Genomic DNA, 16324 nt, shown 5'->3' on the forward strand with positions numbered 1-16324 from the left:
ACGGCACCATGCGCAAAATATTATGGGAAATAAATATTTTCACGTATGTAAACTATATGAAATGGTTGAGTTTCAATCTTAAACAAGCAAAAATCCTAGAAATCATTAATTTTTGTATCTCCAACAATAATTAACGCTTTCCAATACTTCACATTTTACACAACCTAATTGTATTTTTTACTTACAATGCTACAACCCTGTACACGAACCAATATTCCTTAGATCATTCAAAGTTAGCTCGATACATTGTAGTTTTGGAGGTTGTAATACCATCCAGTTTCGATTTGAGATATAATTCCGTAGAGGTGCTAGAATTAGATCTTGATTTTCCACAATCTTCTACCTATCCTTCGACTACAGTTGAATATTTCCATGTCACTTCAAAACGTAAATATCGCCCTCCGCATTAGCAAGAAATGAAGGACTCCAGAAATAAAGAGAATGTCTTACTTCTAAGTATTCCTTTCACGTTTTTAATCGGTCATTATCTTCAGAAAATCATTCATTGATTTGGACCTTTTATGTAAAAGAATCATTTCTACTTCATCCGCAATGAGACGTTTATTATTCAAACAAATATAAAATTCAAATCATAGTTGAATGATTATGAAAATCTAATGTGAAATTATTGAAATTCAAAATTGAATAACAAGAACTAGCGAGGCGAATAAATAAACATTGAGAATATAGTACAGAGAGAACCTGGTTGAATAAAATAGGTAATAGTTTTCAACATAAATCCATTATTTATGAACTTCTTCAATTTTTGTTGAGTAGATTATTTCTGTTTTTTTAAACTTGTGAAAAGTATTTATCATTAATATAATATGAAAAGTTTGTTGCATAACAATCAACAGACATATTCTCCTTAATTCGAACTCCGTAAAGTTTGTTTCGATTTTCATGAGAATCGACATGAAACTTCAATTGAAATTCATACCTACAAGTTCTGGATGCATTTTTCTTCAGTCTTGTAATAATGAAAATTGCTTATTAATTCTTGTAATATAGATAATTTTATTCCAATATAAACAAAATGCAAAACAAAAAATAATACGCCTATGTTAGCTCATCATGTTTCCAACTCTATATTAATAAATACAAGACAAATAAAGTATATTGTGTGTTTTTTAAAAAAATGACTATGAAGTCTTATTTTTCTCATTTTTTTATTAATAGAAAAGAGAAAACGTACGTTAAAATATATGACATACAAGAGCTATGTGATTTTCTGAAATATTGAATTAAATTTTTATTGTATTAAAGGGAAACTTTGAAATTGATAAAGATATAGAATTTACTAGGTCACTTTAAATATGTTCCAGTGGCCTTGGTAGACGTTGAAAGGAGATTTTCGAATTATGAAAATATTTTGTCAAATATAATGTAAAATTTCCGGATAGATAAACACTTTGTTGTAAATTAGGATAGAAAATTTTTTCGAGTGTTAATAAATCGTATTGTTTCGATTAAAAAGTATATAAGTTTTCATTAATGAATATACAAAATTTCTTCAACGTTTTGCTCATTTTCAACATATTTCATCAAAAAGTTTCGTTTATAAATCTGCTCTAGAAAAAAAAACAGAAAAACTATAATCATTTATTATAAAGTGTTGGTAGTAAGGTGTTTAAGATGAAACATCCATAAATTTCAATCATTATAAATTAAATAAGGAAATAATCTCTACTCAATGTAATTTCGTTCAATTGACTAATGAACACATAAATATTTACATATCCATACAGATAACCTTCTGGGTGTCACAACCATTACATTATGCAGGATTCATCTGTACGACACAAACTTTCAGGCCATCTTAGTCATCCTATATTTTAGTTTGCATTGCATGAGTGGATACAACATAATACACAAATAAAAAGGTTTTTTTGCGCTTAAACACACGACGTCTCAGCCAGACGTCACTTTTTGGACTTATTAGTAGTTTAATTAGTAGTATAATTAAAAATCAAAAGCCTACTTAGATGTTTGGTCGCCATTTTAAGGCACCAACCTAGAAAGAAATAATTTTGACCGTATAATTTTACACGATGGGAATTCGTGTAATATAAAACGCTCATATCCTATACGTTAACGGCAAAAGAGGAAAGAAAAAGGTAGATATTCTTCGTCCGATTCCATAGTACCTCTATTGCGAATTTTTTGGTAAATTTAATAGGACTATCTTCTTCTTCTTCCTTCTTCGTACGGTTGGACTTAGTCCTGTGTTTGCATGCAATGGTTGCCTAGCTGTAGCTGGGATGATGAAGACAAGCTTCCATACCATCTTTTAAGTGGTCGTCCTGGTGGTCGGGATGTATTCGGTTTTTCTTCCTTTGCAATCTTTGCCAACCGGTCATATGACATTCTTTCCACGCCGTCTCTTCATTTCCTTCGCCGATTTCTTGTCCATCTCACTACATCCTAGATGTCACATATATCCCTTATTTCATCATTTCTCTTGTGGTCAAATAATGTGAGTTCTGCTATTGATCTCAGCGTTCGCATTTCAGTAGTTCATAAAACCCGCTTAGTTATGGTGATCTCTGCTCTGGACTCTATCTCGTATGTCATTACTGGTCTATCACAGGTCTTGTATATTCTGATTTTGCTCCTGGTAGTCATATATTTATTCCGCTAAATTACATTTCTCAGGTAACGCCTTTGTTGTTTGAGCTTTCACTTCATTCTTTAAATTTCTATTACTTGTTATGTTCGTTCGTAGAGAACGAATTATGTTCTACATTTTGATCATATTTCGCGAATTTACATCTTCTTGGTTCTCTGGACACTGTAAAACATTTAGTTTTCTTCAGGGATATTAGCATGTTAAAAGCTTTCACTATTTGTTCAAATCTATACAGTAGCCTTTGTAAATTATCTTCGTCTTCTGCGATGATCACTGCGTCATCAGCATAACATACTATTTTTATTTCTTTGTTTCCCATTCGGTATACTCTACCAGCTTGCTTTCTCCTTGTCTGATACCGGTCGTCACAGATATTCTACTGCTCAGATTATTTTCCATTCTGACATATGTGTAATTTTATTATGTTGAGGTGAATCTTCCTTCTCTTCAGTAGAGTTGTAGAACAACTAAATTAATCTGTAATGTTTGCTGTCGTACTATGGCCAATAGTTAATGAACAAAGTTTACCCATTCAGACCAACAACTTTGTGTACATCGTCGCAAATAGACCGAGAAAGTCTTCTATGTACCGCCAAGCTGTAAAGCTGCTATGATGATGCAAAATGGTCTCTCTGTTCAAGCCCTTAAATAATACTTCCACATATAAAAATGTACTAGTAATAACTATGAGCTGCATAGAGTAATAGTTATAAGTATTTTTGAAAAGATCTCACTTACATATCTACAATTACCTGTACCGTTTTAAAAAAATTGGTAGACGGCTATGTTACTTTGTTTCAGTTCTTAATATGGATGCTTTTTATTTATTTCTAAGCTTTTTAGTTGGTGATATTTTGTAACAAACGTGCAATAATTTTTTACCTGCTACATTGTGCAATATGTTATTGTCTACACTATTATAATGTGCAATATTTTATTTTTTAAGAAGCAAATATTAATAAATTTTTTGGTTTTTTGTTTTATTAGGTATATATTTTATTGTAGTTTCGAAATAATAGAAGTTTGAAAATTAGAGAAGGTTTTTATTTATTTTATCATCAGATTCATTTAAGTGGAAATAAAAGTTTTGGTAAGCGAAATTAGGTCAAATTTGATACTTTGTATTCTAGAAAATAGATGAAATGGAGAATTAAGATTTTCGTATTGGTTGATTACTGTCCATCAACTCTAGCCTATCGACAATATGTGAGTGTGAGAAGTACGTGCCTATTAAATATCACTGGAAATAGTTGAACTTTAATCAATAAACATAGGAAAAAAGAGAAACTGAGCCGGTTAAATTGTACCGATCGGAACGGTGTTCAACGTATAAAAAAGTACAAAGGGTAAAACAAACTTTTTCCTTAAACTATTTCTACCTAAAAACTTGGACAAGAATTTAAAATTCCCCACGGGAACGTGCAAAGCATTATCACGAACTCGTGGACGACATAGTTTGTGAAGTCGGTCCCGTTCGATTATGTAAATAGAATTTAAAATTTGGTAGGCTCGCTGAATACCAATTGCCAAGAAATAAGGCAAATATTTGACTTGTTTTCATAACTTATTTAACAGTACAGCCTTTTTAAAAAATCAGTTTCTTGGAAAACTTTTTAGTTTGCTCACATTCTAGAATTAAATTATTGAGAAATTTTGCTTGTATGAATTAGTGAATAGTGGATACTTTATTGAATAGCGAGTAGTTTAGTGCTCAGTGTATTTAAAAAAGTGTTAATGAATTAAGTAATGAGAAATGCCGTGAGTACATAATCTCACCGTTAAAAACAGTTTAAATAAAGAAGAAAAACAGTATATTTTAATGTGATTTGTGAAGAAATACTATTTTTTTGGCTTCTCAGTACAAAAAGATCATATACATACTAATTCATATTTCACTGCAGAATAATGTTTAGCTGAAAACTCTGAAAACATCTAGCCGTAATAAGGCAGATCGAGTAAAATCGAACATCAAGGTTATGTTATGGTTTTCTTCGATTATGCGTTGGAAATTCTGAATTTTACAAAGAAAAAATACATGAAAATAAAACAATGCTGCCTTCTTCAGTACGACAAGTCGATGTGCCACAATTCGTTTTTGATAAGTAAATGTTTGGCCCCTGAACGACTTTTTGTCTTTCTTAATTCGCTTTACTTAACAGATTTAGCACCACGTCTTCTGGCTCTTTTGGAAATAATAAATGAACTTAAATAGAAATGCTTTGACACCAATCCTAATAATAAGGAGACTATAACAGAGCAGATCGTAACTAATCTGAAAAATACCTTTTAGAAATGATGCTTCTCATGTAATCAGTGTTGCATTAACTGAAATTTCACTATTTCAGTTTGTTATAAATAAAATACTTCACTATGTTTTTCTTTGTTAATTGTTTCTACTGAGGCATAATCCACAATTTCATATTTTTGCATAAGAGAATGAACGTACCGCTTGTAACCGTTCGATGTTTGTTCAAAATGGATCATTTAAATTCAAATTTTCAATATTGTTTCTTCCATTTACGGCAACCTTCCAGCTATCCAGCTATTGGTACTCCATCCTTTTAGAACCACATGTCAGGTGTCACTGGACCCAGCATCATGATAATTATTGAGGTGCAGAAGAGATGCTTGACGTTTGTTATTGGATACATGTCTTAACAAGAACGGAACAGAATGACAACTGACCTACGCCGAACAGGGACAAAAGGCTTTCCAGCTCTTACATCGAAGCCACAAAGTGGTATTATGATTCGATACTTGAAATTTGCTTTCATAATGTCCCAAATTTCATATAAATATAAGTAAATAATACGAGCTCAAAATATCATTTCATGTATCCGTTCTTAATATTTTGAAAATGTATAGTAAATATTTGACTGAATAACCCTAAAGTTATGATGTTAGCCTCAATCGATTATAAACTGAGGATCATAAGTGTAGTTAGATCTGAATTCGTTCACCAATATTTTTGAAATTGTAAATTTATGAATACTTCTAGCTCCGCGTCAGGCCAATAACTCTTTATTGGCATAATATAATATGTATAAATGGATCAGATAAATGAATCATTTTTGGGATATGAACAATAAAGCCATAGGTCTAGATGTCGACACCCCTGAAGTTGCTTGATTTTGCCCGTATGCAAAATTTTATTTCAGGTGTTATTGTAATTTATGGAATACATCAAGAAAATTTATGTCAAACGAAAGTTTCTGATGAGTAGAATAGAAATGTCAAGGGTTGACTACCATTAAAATATTTTTTTTAATTTATCTTAAGCCATCGAATACATTTGTTTACGATTTTCTGAAACTAGAACCTCTCAAATGACACGGATCTGGCTCTCGATTACAGAGCTTATGCTTATAGATTTCATCTCTATGTACGATTAATTATTTAATTATCTGCATATCTTTTTCAAATACATAGATAATTTTCTTCCAATCAAATCTTTGACTCTAGCATTATTAAAACAATTGTTTGACACCTTTTGTTTACCCACATCCAACTGTCGACTTAGTTTAAAGAATCAATGATCTCTAACTTATACTTTCCATGTCTATATGTTCAATTATCTGTATATCTTTTCCAAATACATTGATAAAACTTTTTTCAATCAATTCTAGCATTACAACAATTTTTTTGCGATAATTACCGTACATTTTTTCATTATTTACCATATATATAGTGAGTTTTGGTTTTATCAATTGATCCCTGTGTGATAGAACGAAAGAAATTAAAGTCTCAGATAGTGGAGTCAACACATGAACCATAAATTTTACACTATCGTCATTAAAATCTACACAATCTAATTTACATCATTGTTACAATTCGGAATATTACCATCATCGTCATTGTCTGCAATGCTATTTTCATCGTTATTGAAGTCGTCAATATTATCGTTATTAAAAAATTTATTGCTACTATCAGTTAAAATGATTTCTTTTATTTGAAGCGGTGTAGGGCTACTCTTGAAAATATTAGGCGTTCTGGTAATATTATCATGAACATATATCCAACCACAATCTTCGTAATACATTACAAAACAATGTTTATACAAAGAATTTTGCCTCATAACATTAACATAAATTGTTCTAAACATTTTTTGTTTTTACGATTCCCAACGATTCCCGATTGAAGTCGAATCACATCAATTCCCAGTAGTAATGTTAAAATTAATTAAAAAAAAGATTATTAATGTCCGGGAAAATAAAAGATGTCGACGAATTTTTTTCAGTCATTTGAAAGGTTCTAATTTCAGAAAATCGTAAACAAAACCATGTATTCGATGGCTTGACATTTCTATTCTACTCATCAAAAACATTCGTTTGACATAAATTTTCTTGATTTATTTTATAAATTACAATTACACCTAAAATAAAAACCGAAAGTGACGTCATAATTTATTATTCATAGCCCAAAAATGATTCATGTATCTGATCCATAGGACTTTTATACAGCCGACTCTCGGACTATAACTCCAAGTGTTCACCTGTTATTTTTAAAAGATGAAATTAGTTGTTGTTTACGGATAATTTCAGATTTGGCTCCCTGTGACTTTCAATTTAAAAAAAATTGCTTACTCATAACAAATAATTTGTTAAAAAACGCATTGCCTTTCCAGCCGAGGCTTATAACAAGATGTAAAATTAGATTATTCATTGGCATGCTTTTATTGTCTCGAAGGAAGACTCCAATTTTTGTAAAAACACCCCGAACATTTAAATGCCAAAAACACTGAGTATTCTCCATTAAAGCTTGTCAGTAATACTTAAAACCATCAGGACTACCTAATTTGATGTTTGTTTCAGAAAAAATTATTTTAAAGTAGATTTTAAAATAAAAAACTACAGGCAAACTTATATTGGACGTCCATATGTGTGGCAATAACACGTAAGAAGACGCAATATGTACTAATTTTTTTATTTTTCTTATCGTCCACCCCGAAATATTTACACTACATTCCACTGCTACATTCTTTCAACGTCAAGATATTACTTGCTCCAGCACAATACTTCTTCGAACTCTTGTTGAAATTTCTTGTGGGCCTCCTTTTCTTTTCAAAATATACTGAACGAATTTCTTGAATAATTGGATACAACTTTTCGTGATCAATCTATTCTGCTGAAGCTGAAACTTCACCTTTTTCTGATCCAGAAAGATAATTTCTACGTAGCATTTTCAATCTGACTCTAACAAGGCTGTGTTGGTTGATAATTACACAATGAATTTGTTTCCATACTAAATCAACGATTTTTTATCGCCGGTGCTAGAGGTTGAGCTATAGATCTTTGCTCCTCAATATAACAATTGCAATAGAAAGATTTTTAATTTCTTTCGGCACTGACGGAGAGTTTTAAGAAATTAAACCATTACTGGGAAGAAATAAATTAACTGTAGTTTAACGATATTTTATTCCAAAATAATTACAAGCATTTGACAACATTTTACAGTTTTCGTAACTTCAATATACTAAATCTGTTATCAAAATTTATTTTTTGATTACATACCCATCAATTAAATATATATCTAGTTAGTTTATAACATCAAGTTCACTCGTCAATTAGTGTATATACCGTACATTGTGCCAAGGGTTGAAACAAGAAAATTTAAGACGAATATGAAGTCTGCAAACTCTCGTATTATGGAATCCTATTCCAACCCGTATCACAATTTATGTCTATTATATTGGGCGTATCGATTCAATCTAATACATCTTCGGTTAAATTATGCCACTGTTCGTGTCTGTGGTCAGGATATCGAATCATATCCATCCAATGCTTTAACCTCAATCCTGTAACAGAAATTTCATTCCAATAAAGTTTACTTAGATTCCTTTCCCGATTGTTCAAGCAATTAATGAAAATGTATAACTCTCATCATTATTACTAAGAAATAATATGTAGTTTTCACTATTATATAGAGTGATTCATGATAAAGGTTTTGATACACAGTTCGTAGAAATTCTGGTTATAATAATAATTATTGTTAAAAGTCAATACACCTGGGAGCTTTTATTGGAAACGCTGCCTGATCCATTTGAAATATAAAAATGCATCGTGCTATATTCACCTTTTATAGAATAGAAAAATAATATACTTCTTGAACATATAATGCGCCGATTGAGAAGTTACTTTGACAGATACATTAGCAACTTAAACTATAACCTTTCACGTAATACAGATAATGGAAGATACTGGATATTGGTTATAAAACGACATAAGCAAATTTTATCTATAAGTCAACCAACTGAAATTTATCAAGCAAGAATCAACGGCATTACCAAAGAAATAAGGAATGAGTTTTACGATAATCTGGACAAAATTAAAACCAAAAAGTATTTTTCTGCAAGGCGTATCTTAAACATGGTACAGAGTGAAATATGAAAAATCATATCTTGGAAAGGGAAAAAAACCAATCAGAGCAATATCATAATATGAAAAGGGGTCCTTAATAACTATTATGGTATGTATGAGTCCAATAGAAATTCTTGTCCCACCCATGTTGATTTTTTCGTATAGAAATATGTCTGATGTTTTGATGAGTGCAGCTCCAGTTGGTACTATAGATAAAGTGCATGTTGGATTCAAACGAACTTTTTTGCGCAATGATTTCAACACTCTGTTGAATACGTCAAACCATTAAAAGTCTTACCACTGCTCTTGATTCTCAACGGTCATTACAGCTATACGAAAAATATAAAGCTATTCGATCTCGACATATAAAATCATGTAAAAAATTTGACATTGCCGTCCCATTGCCACATAAAACCCAACAACTGGATAGAACCTTTAAGGGTCCTCTCCAAAAACCTACTATAGAGAAGAAGACCGTGTTTTTATGAAACCAACAGAAAAAACAGAATCACATTTTCACGTTGCTGATTTGTTCGGCAAGGCATATTTAAAGTGCCAAACTGGAGAAATTGCAGCATATGATTTCAAAGTTGGTGACATATACCCACTCAATCGTAACGTATTTGCTGAAGCTGTTTACATAGCTGCAACAAGCTAACAAGATTCTCCAGCTAATTGGACACTACTCTCTTCATCCGCCCTACCTGCAGTAACGGCCACTCAATAACTTTAATGAGAATACATCAGGATTTTCTGCACCTGTAAAAGAAAATTATAGAATCCTACAGCCTATAAGAAGAAAATCATCAATCAATAGATAACGTAAGCCAGCAAGTTCTGTAATAACTTAGAGTTCCCTATATAAGTAGAACTTAAAAAGTGCACTGTTGAAAAAGTCTAACGGAGAAAATAGGAAACGCGAAAAGATTGAATGAAAAAGAGTAAAGAGTTCCGTAAAAAGGCAAAAGACATAGCGATGATAAAAAAGATGAAGAATGGGTGCAATGTTTCGTAAGTGAGCCAGGGGTCACTGTGCTGGTGGTCGTTCTGAAAAACAAAGCAAAAAAACAATTACACAGAAAACGGAAAAAACAGAAAATAAAAAAAACAGAAAAAATTTCTTTCATGATCCTAGGTTTTCGAGTCAATCCACAAGAGGACACTCCCCGACACTTTTTATAAGCAAGTGCCGAGTTATAAATCGGGAACAGCTGTAGAAGGCGACGGGCCACTCGGATTAGATCTTTTCTTGCCGAAGAACGTTGGAAAGAGTTTACTCGAGGCAGCGAAAACACACACACATATTAAGACGTCCAGATCAAGAAGACAAGAGTGTATAGTCAACAGACTAACTTTTGACAAAAAGATAAGACTTCCTAGAATCTCCCATAGAACTCAGGAGAGAGGAAGGAGTCTACGCGCGAAACTGAGACGCAAATGAGGATGAGGACCTGTCGAAATGACAAACGGTGATGGAATGTCCTCCTTCGTAGCCATCCGTGGATTTATCTGGAGGTGGATGCTTAGACGGACGGGATATCTCACGCGCACGTGTGTAAGTGTGTGTGTGTGTGTGTGTGTGTGTGTGTGTGTGTGTGTGTGTGTGTGTGTGTGTGTGTGTGAGTGTGTGCGTGTGTGTGTTAACATACCTATGATTGACTGATTAAATTGAGAAAATAATAAAAATATGTTAATTTTATCAACAAATACAAAACTTCAAATGTCGAATATCCTTTTGAATAAATATTATAGCCTATGTTAAACTATATATTCTTTGTTAAAAAAGACTATTGGAGATTTTTACACCAATTAAAATTATAAGGAAGTTGTGCATTTTATGCAATTTTCAATTTGTTAACATATTTCTTCTTTTGTATATTTCCTGAAAACAAACTTGTATTCCAAATATAATGCACTTCCAACTATCGAATAGTTGGGGAATTGTCGCAAAAAATTTATAGAAAATCGTGAAAGGTTTTTTTTTCTAATTTTCTGTTCCATGTTTTGGACCACTATCTGGATCGTGCGTTGAATTATACACTGTGGATATAGAAGGTGTGTGTCTGATTGACGGTAAAGGTAATTTTTTTTAGGAATTATTATGTTTCTAGTGGATTAGCTTCTTTTCTCAGAAATATCCGCCAGTGACAGCACTAGTAGGTGATACATATGTATTGATTATCCTATTAAGATCACTCCAAACCAAGTTTCTTATACAGATCCAAAATAAATATTGAAAAATACATTTTTATGTGTATGATTAACAATTCATTAAGTCCAACAGTAGAAAACCTAAATTCATTATAAACAACTGTGTCAAAGGAAAGTTGATTTCACAGGATTTAGTTCTAGATAAATTATTATAAGGGCAAATTTAATAGAAAAGGGACTTGTGAAAAAACTATTTTTTTATTTAACATAATAATCTTTGAACTGTACATATTTAGTCCAGTAAGTTTCCAATTCTCAAATAAACTACAAATTAATCTCTCTGCATAATACGCGATTCTTTCGGCCATCACTTCTTCATTTATCTGAAATCGCTTTCCAGTTTCCACCAACTCATTGGTTCAAATTTGGAAATAGAAAGTGAAGGAGCATTGCAGATGAATATGGAAGTAACGCATTTCAACGAATGTTTTTCCATAATGATGAACTACATGATAAAACAAAACTTTTCTTCAACAAATCTGATCATTTTTTCAAGTTTGGCATCAAAACGTGTCAGCGAAATAGTATAATATTTTCCCTTTGGCAGGTTTTTAGTTTCTTGTGAGCACGTTCCTTGGATGAAGTCCCTTTTTGCGACTGTATTATTATTTCTAGGGTATATTGGTGTTCTCAATTTCCATCTACAATCCGAATAACCTTCCAATCATTATTAAGCAATTCGGCACCAACCTTGGAGATATACAGAGTGAGTTGTATATATGGAAAGCCTCAATTATCTCGGAAACGGCTTGTACGAATAAATTTTGGTGCGCAAGGGTCTTCTGATACGAACGGTATTAAGATGGTATCTACATTGTTGTCATATTTTTTCTTTTTCCGGAAAAAAAATTTATTATTTCAAGTGGATCACCTTATATAATTTGTGATATTCTCTAAACCTAAATGTCATAATTTCATTTACATTTACAGTACCTCCAAGAAAGTAATAAATATTTTATATTTAGATGGCTACGATTGAATAAACTCGTTTAATTTGAATATTCTTTAATAATTTATGTGCTAATACAAATCTCGTAACAAGGTCTAGTGACAGTAAGTTAGTAAAAAGTTTGAAGAAACTGGTGCAGTAAAATATTTATCCAAATCATAGCGCGGACAACCTGCAACTGAAGTCAAATCTTTAAATGTGTCATGTGAGAAGTAGATCCACATTTGTGAAGTAGAGAAGTGTCGAATTTTAGAAAACATACAGTAAAGTGTTTTTTTAAGTGACCTCACAGGAAATAGTCTAAAGGATTCATGTCGGGTGATCGCGGGGCCATTCGATAAAACCACGTCTTCCAATCCATCTTCTGGGAAACACATTATTTAGATATTGCCTCACCACACACACATAGTGAGGTGGGGCACCATCTTGTTGTAGCCAAATATTTTTATTGTCTGAAAATTTCTAATAATGAAGTTTTTTTTTAAATTAGGTGTCTATATCTACAATTATGCCGATTTACGTTTCCACTAATAGAAAAAGCAGCCTCATCGCAAAACATAACATTACTTAAAAAATTTTGATCGTTTTGATTGTAACATTTTTCCATCATAAAATTTTCATTACGGATGCGAAATATCAAGTTTCCTGGATATTTGTCTAGTACTCAAGTGAAGATCGTCTTCTAACAGGACACAAACATCTAAAGATTGGTTTTCACGCAATGTGACGCAGTTTTTCTGCACCCTAAATTGGATAAATCTTTCACCGAACCTGTTTCGTTAAACTTTTTCACTAATTTACTGATAGTAGATCTTGTTATGGGATTTCGGTTAGGATATAAATTATTCAAGATATTATACATTTCCTGTTGACTTCTACGCCTATCACCATATCCTTATAACATTAAAATATCAATTCGTTCTTTTTCAGATAAACGGTTCATTGTGACTTTCAATAATCAATACTAATTTATTGAAATGTCAAATTTGTTATTGTAGTAGTCGAAGCCACCCAAATGTATTATTTTTACTTCGGCGGAGATAACGCAAATGTAGCTATAACTTCGAAATTATGGCATTTAGGTATAGAGAACATTAGATGAAAAATAATAAATATTTCTAAAGGATTTCGAAAAGCGAAAAATATACATTTGAAATAGCAAAGTTCATTTTTTTCCGGAAAAAGGAAAGATCTGACAACAATATGTATTCCACCATAATACCAGCCGTATCACAAGACCCTTGTACACAAAAATTTATAAAAATCGTAGAAGCCGTTTCTCAGATAATTGAGATATTACATACATAAAACTCACTCTGTATAACCTTTCATGGTCCAGAATCCCATAACTTTAAAAATGAGAGAACCACTTACAAATTATTTTATGGAACAAAACATTCTCATATTAATTTTTACGTAACTTTTTCTCGGTTTATTTCAATGTTTTTCCGTATAAAAATAATGTCTATAGATTGATATTGTTTTTGATCCATATTTACCTAACAACGAAATCATATTTTTATTACAAAAGTATTAAAACCATTATGATTGTCAAATTTCTATAAAACTTTGACAGGAAATATTATAAATAGGTGGTAACTAACAAGATTCTAACAAATATGCAAACATGCTTTTATTATGTTTGTATTAAAAATATCAAATATATTGGTTAAGTTATTAATATCCAGAATAAAAAAGGGGCGAAAAAATATGTTCATTAGATATTTATAGCTCTGACAATAAATAAAACAAACTGTTAAGGATAATTAGTTATACTTTTTTATTACTCCCAAAGAGTTTACTCTTTGGGAGTAATAAATGCAAACTATATGCATCGTTTTGTAAGATTAACTTCGATAATTTAAATAGCAGATTTGCTCCAAGTACATCAAACAAACAATAGTGCAGTCAAACTTTTTTTTGAATCTTTAGAGGACACAAGCTCGATTATTGTTTTGAACCAAATAACTCTTTCTCTTTCTGAAAGAGTTTTGGTGAAATGTTGCTAGCTTCCAAAAAGATAATTTTTATTTTTATATATCAAGTTCAAAAGTGAATAAAAGAGCAGATGTGTTAAAATGGTTAAGAGCTTCTTACCTTTAGATCCAGTACCGCCTAAAATCAAACCACCTAAATAGTCATTACTTTTTCCATAATCTTTATCATAAACAGTGACATACAAACTTTGAGTACTGAGCTCAGTTGGTCTTGTTTCGAAAGCAAATTCTTCGTTGAAAACGGGATTCAAATTTTTCCATTTGATGGAAGTTTTATGTTTCTTATGATTTGGATCAGGTTTCAATTGCCTATAATATATATTTGTGAAAATTATACAACATTATTAAATAAACAATACAACCTACAGTTTTACAAATGGGTCTGATAATCCATTGTTGTCCATCGGTAACAAGTTAATGCATCTGACAACAGTCACTACGAGTGCTCGCTTTTTCGTATTATAGCACAAACCCAATAAAATTTGTCCTCTGGACCAAAGATCGTCGAACCATTCGGTCAATTCTGTTGTTAAAGCTGCTCCTTTTTGTTCAGTACGTAAATTCTCTAAAGGTACTGTTAACTGAAATGGAAATTTCCATAAATTCATCATATTATTGTAAAAAACCCTTTTCTTGACAATAACCATGTGGATGAATAACTGTTGAATCCACTATAATCTAGACACACAAAGGATTTATATTTCTTTTCAATACCCTCATTTATCCATTTTTGAATTTTTATTTTATTATTCATACTGTAATGAATACTGTTGTAAAAGATATTATGCATTGTCCGTCATTCTCCATTAACTCAATAGCAATTCGAATCATTTTTACAAGAAAAGGAAAATGGAAAATTTAAATCCAGATATTCCATTATAAAGCAATATACGCTAGTTATGAAGCGGTCGACTGCTTAGTAGATTTGTAGAATGTTTGGAACAAATTATGTCATTTCTTTTGCTAGAAAATCAAGCTCAAACTTTCTTTAACTAAATAATAAAGAATGGATTGGTAAGTTGATGATCATATCTGATTATAAATCATTTCGGCGTACTAAACCTTAAGTGGCAAATATCGGGTCAAATATTACTAGGTATGATTCCTGGAAGTATTAAAATGATAATAGATGTATTTGGAGAAAAAGAGAGAGAGGACGAGGAATGCTTCATTTTTGAAAAATTGTTCAAAATCTTTAGACAAAAGCTTGTGAAGAACTGAGAAAATAGAATAAAATCTAAATATAAAGTATACTTAAGAAAACTACAATAGATAACAAAATTACCTTTAAAAATGTAATCCAAAAAAATGTAATAATAGGCTGAGGATTAAATATTAGTATTATAATCAAAGTCATTTATAGAGTTGAAGACACTTTCCTGAAAATATTCCTTCAAATTATTGCGAAACAGGGGAAAAGACTTGATAGATTTGATTTCAATTGTGCATTTTTTCGCATTGTAAATTATTGAGCCCTTAACTAATTCTGAACGTCGAGTAGAGTACATAGAGGTCATACTCCACAAAGATGAATAAGGAAGGAAAAGTCAATGTTTTTAATATTTCAAAGAAGTCATGGCAGTGAGCTCTGCTGTTTACTCTGAGTGAATATCTAACAACTCTTTTTTGTAGTTTGAAGTATTTATCGCGATATTACCTAATATATGTAAATAAATACTCTAAGAATCGAATCAAAACATATTCACAAAATATTGAAAATTTCAATATTTCATTTAGGTACCGAGGAAATATTAAACTACATGACTTTATTGAAAGAAGAATTTGCTGAAAGAGATCAAGATGTTGATAAATATGGTCACATGCTCTCCTTATTAATAAAATCAGACTTAATGGATTTCACTAGTATTCCTTTTAATGATTCTCTTTTCACACAAATAGAAATTCAAGATTTTGATCTTGAGCATATTGAATTTAAGAACTCCGAGTTATCAAAGACAAAATTTGTAAAACTAAGTGTTTTAGAAAGTGATCCTCAGGAAAAGTCAAAAGAAATACTGAATTATTGGGCTAGTTGGACAGAGAAAGTTATTTGCCTAATAAAGAGGCATTCCCAATGTTTTGAGCATTCGAATCGACCTAAACTTTTTCTCCTACAATTATTTTGAATACACATGGAAGCAAGCTAACAAAAACAATTCAGAAACGATTGTACTATTGAAAT

General features: G+C 31.4%; 1 protein-coding gene across 6 annotated transcripts in view; it reads right to left on the minus strand.

Annotated features, from left to right (window-relative positions):
- Positions 1 to 8024: 8024 nt before the first annotated feature.
- Positions 8025 to 16324, minus strand: part of LOC130891082 (synaptotagmin-7) — a 73114-nt gene continuing 64814 nt past the window's right edge. For 3 of the 6 annotated variants that reach the window (XM_057795610.1, XM_057795613.1, XM_057795612.1), the window contains exons 11-13: positions 14509 to 14723; positions 14243 to 14451; positions 8025 to 8423 (exon numbers count right to left, since the gene is read on the minus strand). In XM_057795610.1, coding sequence (XP_057651593.1) covers positions 8332 to 8423; positions 14243 to 14451; positions 14509 to 14723 — 516 coding nt within the window. In that variant the 3' untranslated portion in view covers positions 8025 to 8331. Of the gene's footprint in view, positions 8424 to 14242; positions 14452 to 14504; positions 14724 to 16324 lie in introns of those variants that run through there. The other 3 variants (XM_057795611.1, XM_057795616.1, XM_057795614.1) reach the window with 2 other exon arrangements.

The sequence above is a fragment of the Diorhabda carinulata genome, chromosome 3 (genome assembly GCF_026250575.1).
Source record: "Diorhabda carinulata isolate Delta chromosome 3, icDioCari1.1, whole genome shotgun sequence".
NCBI lineage: Eukaryota > Metazoa > Arthropoda > Insecta > Coleoptera > Chrysomelidae > Diorhabda > Diorhabda carinulata.